This window comes from Octodon degus, unplaced genomic scaffold (assembly GCF_000260255.1).
Source record: "Octodon degus isolate 3935 unplaced genomic scaffold, OctDeg1.0 scaffold00214, whole genome shotgun sequence".
In the NCBI taxonomy this organism is placed as follows: Eukaryota; Metazoa; Chordata; class Mammalia; order Rodentia; family Octodontidae; genus Octodon; species Octodon degus.
The window spans coordinates 3,043,967-3,053,571 of record NW_004524790.1 but is presented as its reverse complement, the minus strand read 5'-3'; the positions used below and the strand labels follow the sequence as shown (position 1 = coordinate 3,053,571).

The 9,605-nt window shown below is 35.2% G+C and overlaps 1 protein-coding gene across 1 annotated transcript in view; it reads right to left on the bottom strand.

Annotated features, from left to right (window-relative positions):
- Positions 1-649: 649 nt before the first annotated feature.
- The window catches only part of LOC101583085 (vomeronasal type-2 receptor 116-like), a 24,565-nt gene continuing 15,609 nt past the window's right edge, over positions 650-9,605 (bottom strand). The window contains 7 exon segments of the mRNA XM_012517783.1: positions 650-1,155; positions 1,158-1,571; positions 3,521-3,595; positions 3,598-3,643; positions 3,992-4,219; positions 5,029-5,830; positions 6,228-6,527. Of these exon segments, the coding sequence (XP_012373237.1) occupies positions 650-1,155; positions 1,158-1,571; positions 3,521-3,595; positions 3,598-3,643; positions 3,992-4,219; positions 5,029-5,830; positions 6,228-6,527 (2,371 nt within the window).

Here is a 9,605-nt window from a genome sequence, read left to right as displayed (position 1 = left end):
TCCGACATGAGTGCAGCCACACAGTATGGGGTCTGTTCCCGACCGATTCATATTAAAAATGTGTATAACACAGAAACTGGATACATAGAGGCAAGATTCATATTGACACAAGATTACCAAACAAGGTTACATGGAAAGATTGATACAATTATACACAGGAAAAGCCAGTAGTAAACACTAATAAGACCACCCCTGAATTAAAAGTATAACTTTAAGATCTCCCCTACTCAAATACAAGAGTGTTTGTTATGATATATAAACAGTAATTTCTGGAATATTAAAACAACAATGTGAAACAAATTCTTAAACATGATAAGAAGTTCAGGAATATTTTTTACAAATACAAGTTAGTGTATTAAAATCCATAATAGCATTGAGAAATTCTAGTGGAAATCAAAATAAAGAGTAATGATGTAATCAACTTTGAGCCCAAACAGTAAGCTGGGTTACAGAATCAAGAGAAAAAAAGTCCAGCGTGAAATTCCAAATTGAAAAATGTGATAGCTACCAATAAGAACAAGTATAAAAATGGTTAAAAAGTAAATGTGTTCTTTATTATAGTAAATCCCAAACTACCAATTATAAGACTGGAAAATGATGCAAAATTATCTCAGACAGTAGATATATTTCAGAAAAAAATAATTTTAATTTAAGAAAGCTGCTTTCTTCCAGAATGTGTTTTAGCTTTGAAACCTGGAAGAAAATTTCTCTCTGGCCTTAACAAAATAATGTAGCACTTGGGGGCAAAGATGCAGCCCAGCAGCCCTGCACTGGAGGCCAAGATGGAGACGACCTTCATGGCCACCATGGCCTTCCCCTTACTGCTGTGGTACATGGGCAGGAAGGTGACCCACACGCTGCAGAACAGCAGCATGCTGAATGTCAGGAACTTGGCTTCATTGAAGGTGTCAGGCAGGTTCCTGGCCAGGAAAGCCACAGTGAAGCTCACCAGGGCCAGGGAGTCCAGATACCCCAGGACACAGTAGAAGACAGTGAGGGAGCCCTTGTTGCACACGATGATGATGTGGCCATGTTCAGAGTGTGGGTCTGTGTCAATGTAGGGTGGATTTGTCCCCATCCAGATTCCATAGAGAGTGAGTTGGATCAGGGTACAGATGGGGATGATGGAGTTAGGGGCCCCTGATGTCACACTTTCCTTATTCTTCTGCCTGGAGCAGTGGCCTTAAAGGCTAGCACCACAGTAATTGTTTTGACCAAGACAGTGGAAACAGCCACAGTGAACACAACTCCAAATGTGGTCTGCTGCAGGATGCAGGATGCTGTTTTGGGCCGGCCAATGATGAGCAAGGAGCAGAGGAAACAGCAGGTGAGGGAGATGAGCAGGGTGTAGCTGAGAGCTCTGTTGTTGGCCTTGACGATGGGAGTGTCTCTGTGCTTCACAAAGAGCCCAAGCAGAGCAGCTGTGAGAACAGAGAGACTCAGTGCTGCACCAGCTAGAGCCTTCCCCAGGGAGTCTTCATATGCCAGAAAAGTTTCAGCTTTTTTCAGACAGTGGTTTCCTTGAGCATTGGCATATTGATGATCTGGACAGGCCAAGCATTGCTCCATATCTAGCAATATCAAAATTTTCACTTTATGATTTTTTTCTTTCTTCTTCACAAACAAATCCCTAGAAACTCATTGCCCTTGACCTAAATCAATTTTTTTTTATTTTTCTTATTTTTCTATTTCAGTATGTGAGAAAGAACTCAGAAACTATACGTATAGATAGATTCTCATCCCTTGTTAATTATGCCATTTTGAGAAATGATAAAATCACATTGTACATCAAAAATGTCCCCATATCTCCAATCACGTTCAGTGATTAAGTAAACCACGTTGTGTAAAGAATGTCATCGACCAGAAAATGAAGTGTGCCTGCACTTGTCTTGACTATGGCTTTCTGTTTCCAGGATCACACTTAATTCTGGATATTTTCATCTTCTCTTGGTTTCTTAAACATTCCCTTTGGACTGTATGCCATCTTTTATTTTTGTTCTGTTCAATTTCCCATACTTTTTCTAGTGTTAGATGGATATTTCAAAAGCACAACTTCTGCTTATTCAAATAGGAAACAGCACATAAGTACTTTTAATATAGAATGAATATTTGTCTCAGTGTAATTTTGCTTCATGGGACAGGATTTTAAGTTGCAGAAAATTTGTAACTTGTGTTTTGATCTCTTTTCTGCACTGTACCTGAGAATTCCACATACCAGAAGCATGTATTAACTGATATTACGGGGGTTCATTAACCTCTATGTGTGACACAGAACTTTTTAAGTATTATATTCCCACACTTTATGAAGAACATACCTTCAATATAGCTACATTATATAGTACATAGTCTTGGTGTATTTCTTAGAACATTTGTACTCATAGTAAATGTGTTTTGAAATTAAAATTTACCTTATCCACAAAACCAATTTAGAAAATATTCAGTAGTTAAAGTGATTCTACCATTTCATTATTTGTAAAATAGTGAAATAGTTCCAGAGTGGTATTTATGATATGCAACAGTGTTCCACATTAGATGTTATAAATGTTCTGCAATATATTTCAATCCTCACCCTCATTTCATCGGTTTTAAATAATATGGCATGTTCCTGTAGGATATTTGAATAATCCATGAATGTTTAATATGTCATTTTGACCACTTCTATTAATCCTCAAAGGGTTTATGCCACCTTTTTTTTATTCTGATACAGTGTGAATGCTGTCACCTCTGTAAAATTGTCCACAATGCCCCCTGAAATGTAGATAGTATCCTTTGTTCAATCTCTTATTCTGTGTACATACCATGCTTGCAGTTCTGTGATGCAAACCCTAACGCATGTCATAGGCTTTCTCTACACTCATCTATGCACTCTAGGAGAATGGGCATTAAATCCTAGAAGTTGTATAGTGCTGTGATAAAATCACATTGTACATCAAAAATGTCCCCATATCTCCAATCACATTCAGTGATTAAGTACCCGCGTTGTGTAAAGAATGTCATTGACCAGAAAACCAAGTGTGCCTGCACTTCTCTTGACTATGATTTTGCTGTGGTTTCAAAGATTAGAAATAGTTGGCTTTACCCATACTCAGTGTTAAAGATCATGATGGAAATTAAACAGAAGCTGTGGGGCAGAGGAATGGTCTTGTCTGGAGAACATAATGCTTTCAATGGACTGGAAAAATGAATCTTAGAGGCAGACTGGTGCAAATTGGTGATATTCTATCTCAAAAAGCCAAGAATATCTGGAGACATAGACCATGGGCAGAGTACAGTTTGGTTCAATTGATACAAAACCTAAAAATGATTAATAAGAACAAACTAAAAGGAAATTGAATTTGAGTGCATTTCAAAGGTGAAAATTTGTTTTCCAACAAGGCAATAGCACTCAATACAATGAATAATTTGATAACTGAAGGGAGAGTTTTACCATTGCTGTCTTCTACAAGATATTTTCTATTTCGTGGATTCATGGAGTGCATGCAAAATGAACTGAGAATGTGTCCAATGGTTAAGCTCCTACCTGTAATATTGGTGATTTCATTCTCTGGGCAAGGGGTGCAATCAAAACAGCAAGAAGCCTTTCCTTCCTGAGAGTTTTTCTAAATCCAGGATTGCAACTTTCACTGCATACTGAGTGGGGAGTCTAAGGCAAAAAATGTGGTAGTCACTTTTAGACCTTTAGTAACTTCTTCAGATCTAGCGTGATAAACTAAGTTTCTACATCTACACAAGTAAAAGTGTATAATTGCATGCCGAATTTATTTGATAGTATTAAATGCACATTTACAAAAATATAATTAAATGAACACATTTCTTTCCAACTCATCAGAAAGCTTATAAACAATATGTTTCAAATTGAAACCTTATTATTGTTATTGAACTTTCACATGTGACCATTTCTTTGCATGAGCAAAATTGGGGGCACAAAGCCTATGCCAGTGTTTAGCTTACTTGTGGTTAAGTAAGTGTGCCATGGCTTGGTACAACATACCTCTGTAACTCCTGTGGGCCACTCTATGTCATTCTCAGATAAAGATAACTTTTGGCCATGCAGAACATGTGAAGAAAATGTGCCAACTTTAGCCTTATGTCTCAGGCCTTCTGGAAAATTCCAAAAGTTGAAAATATCATACTCTGAATCCAGTTTCCTTCTGTCATCCAAGTTCACTCTGTCTCCAGCAGGATTGTTAAATTGGATATTCTTCAGATAGGGATGCAGCTGAGAGAGACACATCACCCTATGTCAACAGGTTTGCAGGATAAAGATAGAAAATAATAGTGGGAAAAGGTCCTAAGTGACTTTAATCCCATTTACTTAAAGCAACTTTAACACTGGTATCTATTTAATTGGAGCACATGGATGTCTCAGGACTAACACATAGCACAGCTTGAGAAATGTCGTTTTCAGTAAAACATATTCTATGCAAGCCCATCCAAATGAAATGTACAGTTGTGATAGACAAAAAACATCAGCTGTGGAATCAACCTTTCTAAAACCCATAACTTCCATTGTCTCTCTGGGTATTTCACAGCAGCTACCAGCAAAATGACTTCATCAATGTCAGACGTTTGCATAATTAAACGAAAAATTCACATAACATGGACACTGTTTGGTTTAACACAATTTAGTTTCACAGGTGACTACAGGTTTTCTTCTTGTGCTCTAAGTACTTCATGTAATATGTTTACATGGGAAAGACATTGCCTTCCTACAGGCTGAAGCAAGTAGCTGGCCACCTGTTTCTTCCTCTTTATCAGTGGATCCTTGGTGGAGGACTATTTCTGCTCAGCTGAACAATTTTAATTGTTCGACCAGAAAACAAAGTGTGCCTGCACTTGTCTTGACTATTTCTACAAAATACAAGGCACCAAGAACCACCACATTTACTGCTAAGGAGGCCGTAAATGTGGTTCTCAGTGCCTTGTATTTTGTGGAAATTGTCCTAATATTACTGAGTGAAGCACGTAGAAAATCATGACAGAGGTACCTTGATGACACTGCATATCATCCAAGAAAAGACACATTACCTTCCACGGGGGATACATCACCACTTTTCTGTTTCTCATTGGTGGTCTTTGCACGTCTTCAAAAAGCATCGCATGGAGGGCATGGGCCACAGCATACACAGCATTGTACATATTATAGCACCCATCACTCATGTCTGTGTCAAAACGATTCAGAGGCAACCAAGCCATAGATGCAGTAGGTATACAGTTTTTCAAGGCACAGTCAGACTCAGAGAATGAACAATCAAAATTCTTGGACCAATACATAGTGAGGTAAGTGTCCTCTGGGTATTTGAGAGGGGTAGCTGCCTGTACAAAAGTTTTGAACCCTGAAATCTCTTCATGATGGTGTGAAAAGACAAGAATCCCGTGGAATGGATCAAGTACGAAATCTCTCCCAGAAATATCAGCATGCCATGGTGAGTTTGTCACCCAGACTTTCCATGTCACTAAGTTTTGCACTATGTTGTAGTTTACATTAGTTAGACTATCAGTATCATAGTAAATGACCACCACATTGGCAGATATTGTATCTGCAGTCAGGATGTCATGTTTCTTCATGGCTGACATATATGACACAGCCACTGTGGACAACATTTTCACAAAGGCTACACAGACTCTGCTCCTATCCATCTCAGCTCTTATATCTGAGAGAAACTGAAGACCTTTAAGGCCTTCTGTGATGAGCAGGCCCACCCAGGTCCAGTGGAAATGAAGCATCAAGGACACCATGGCGAGGGCCAAATAAGTGTCCTTTGGGGCCACTTGATGCAGAGAAGGACACTGGTCATTGTCAGTCAGTGTAGGATCAAATGAGCCAAACGTAACTTAAAACGGAAATGAAATTGGGTCATACACTGAACTGTTGATGATAATAATCCTGAAATTGTAACTGAGTAACTTCTACAAATTGTAGGATGAGACACATGTTCTTCCCTTTTCTAAACACCCTCCTCAAAGGACTTTTTAAAAATAAATAAATGTTCTCAGACATCCCAGAAATGTACTTGCTTCCTGCCTCTGTATTAAAAGAAACAAAGAAAGAAAGAAAGAAGAAAGAAAGAAAATGAAAAGAAATTGAGTGTAACACACTAAATCTCTGTGTGCAGATTCTGCTGCATTGCACACTTTGAACAATCTTCGTCCCAACCTCATTTTTAATGCTTTATGTTCCTGAGAGTTTAAGCGATCTGGATGTGCTCCACTCATTTCCTGTCCCATCATCCCTCACCTGTGGAAATCTGTAGAGCTCCAGCAGTGGTCCAATCTGAGCTGAGGTTCCCCATGGCATTTCTGTCAATACTGCTGCACACTTGCTTTCTGTCCCACACATGTAATTAGGGATCTCATGTTGTCCTGTGAGCAAAATGAAGGAATTCTCTAGCATCATCCAATGACTGTGAATGGAATTATGGAACTCATAGCCCAGAGAAATGTTGGGTAAAAGATGAGGATTCCTGTTGATCTCTTCTATGGCAAAAGTGAAGGCCAAGTAGTTCTGGTATCTGCTGGCGTCAAGCCTGCATGGAGAGCACAGAGGTCCTTAAAGAAAGACTCAATCAGTGATCAACTTCTAATACAGTCCTGTATCATTTTGAACTGGAAGTTTGTGTTCTTTCCACATACTCAATTAGAACATAAATAATGATGTGATAATGTTAGAAGATTCATTTTAGGAAATAATTGGGATTAGATAAATCATGTGGGTGAATTTCTTATGAAGGAGTGGAGTAATCTTACAACATTCACAGAAGAGTTGCTTCACTGCTATTTTATAGTTGTTATAGCATTAAAATCAAGATTGTATATATATAGATAGATAGATAGATAGATAGATATAGATATAGATATATATTCTGAATAAACTTGTGTGTAGAACAATATCATGTAGGTCTTTATAAAATTTTATATTTTAAACAACTGAAATTCAGTTAATGGGTAGAATGCTCACTTTGACTAACTCTCTATGCTGATAACAGTGAACTAAGCAGCTACATTGAGAACAGCAATATGTAATGTTAAAACCCTGCTTGAAATACATACCATCTTGGTCTTCTAAATGTGTATAATTTTCAGTGCCATATTAATTATTACCATAGTCTCTTTAAAGTAGTATTTTAAAAAAGTAATAAAAGACAATGAAAAACAAGAACAAAAATGTAAGATTTCTTGAATGCATATCATAACATTCAATAATATGTCCCATCTTGCATAAATATATCTGTTAATCTGAGCAGCAGATTTGACAATAAAATTAGATGATATATCAATCATTGTTAATCAGCTTTTCTTGTTTTGAAAATCTGTAAAATATGTATTGTTATATATTACCCTTTGTCTTTGTTTTTGTTTTTCTTGCTGTTGTTTTTACTCTTCAAAATAAAATAAAGTTATAGTAAAAGAAAATGTTATAATTTAAAATATCCTCACATTTTTCAAGAATAATGATATATTTATTGAAATACATACAGTATTCAGTATTAAGAAGCATCATTTTAAATGTTTTATGTGAACAGTAAGATATTTCCTTAAAATTATTCCTTAAGTGCATCCCAAACAAAATTTCTGTCCACTGTCATGTATGCGAAGAAACACAGGTGTGACAGCTATATCAGGCCACTTTATTTAACTAGTAGGTAATGTAAATATGTCATAGCATAATACATTGAATCTATGAATATACATAATTGTACTTGTTACCTGAAGATAAAACTAAAGATAAAAATGAAATTCTTTCAGGCCTAAACTTCTATTTTGCTTAAGGAGTAAAGCAGTGAGTCACAGTGCAAATGGGTGAGGTCAGGAATGCAAGTTCACCCTCCTTTACAAGATTCATGCCAGCGCCAGTTGCCCCCACCCTTCCCCTCCTGAGTGATTTCTGTTAAGAAAATGAAACACACTATTGACAAAGTGCAGTCTCCTTTGAATGTTGGGAAATGAAGCTTCTTAAAGAAGCTCTATATCCAGAGCATTTTCATTGAAAGATTAAAAACAGTATTTCTTTGTTAACATCTAAATTATGTAGAATTGTTTTGGAATTTCTAAGCCACACATTAAATGTTCAGCAAATTAAGACATGGAAGAAAAAAATAATTGAAAAGACAATTGGGTATGACTCTCCTATTACAGGTGAAAGTATTCACCTAAACAACTGAATAAAATACTGATACCATCCCCACACAAAAGCTAAGCAAATGAGAATTTAAAAAATGATTTCCAATGTAAAGTAGATATATGAAGGATTTTTGAGAAATGTGTGTATTAGAAACAACCTTAGTGAAACTTACAATCAAATATTTTTAAAAACCCTAAAATTCTAGTAAAGAGGTAAAAGTATTGAAAAGTGTTTTACAAATGATAGTTTAAAAAGTTTATCAATATTGTCACTAATGAAAAACTAAAAGAGTAATTTAATATCAATGACAAATATTACACAAGCACTCTGAAATATGCAAAATCTATAGAAATAGAATATTTCAGTACTTAAAAAGCACGTTATTTACAGGAAAAACTAAAGATATAGATTAATCCATGGGACAGATTATAGAAATGTGGCCTATGTCTATATGTCTTTGTTTGTCTGGTTATCAAAAATTCTTTTTAATCACAAGATTTGTATACAAATTCATTAAATATTAAATTATGCTATTCTTTGTGAAAAACTTGTGAAAACTGAAATTAAGGGAATGAAGATATTACCAAAAAATATATTTCAGCAGTACTACATATTTTTAATTTTAAAGAGAATAGAAAACAGTAATAAAAATGAAATAATATAAATGATGCAGAATTTCACTAAACAAAATAATATGAATATGACAGCATTTCTTGTGTTGCATAATGTTGTCTCCAAATTAGTTGTTCAGATTATCAGATGTACATATGCAAAATTTGAAAAGGAAAAGAAAAATAAGGAGGTATAAGAAATTAAAAACAGAAAAAGAAAAGTTATATAAATGAAATAACACAAATGCATTTTCAATAGTATAGCCTTCTTTTAACAAAATAGAAGATCATCTCTATTTCTGGTTAAGCATTATCTCTGTAAAAATATTTAAGATAAGCAAAAGCCTAGTAAATCATTTTAAAAATAATTGGTCAACAATATTTTCTTTTCAATAAGACTAAAGATATTTTTAAAAATTAAAAATCCTTTCATAAGATAAAAATTGAGGAGTAAACCATCAAATAAAATATTTTCAAGGTAATGCATACAATATAATTAATGCAAATGGTAATGATGGATATCAACACGATGTCCTTTGTATAAACTCTACTTAGGCTACTTGTACACTATAAAGGTCAAAGAAATATTATTTCTCCAAGTTGTTGGTTGAAAATGCCCACTATTTCATTTGGGTTGGTAGGTTGATAATATACATAAGGTAATTTAAAGAATATATGATTTGAACACAGGCATTTTACTCTTCAATACAATTTGGCTTCAATTAGAGAGGATTCCTCTAAATATCACATATCCATTGCCATCTTCAAATGAAAAAATGGATTAATTAGAAATTTGGAACATCACCAAATGGATGAATATGAAATTGCGACAGTTTCAAAACATTTAAATTACTCAGGCATAATAAATATAT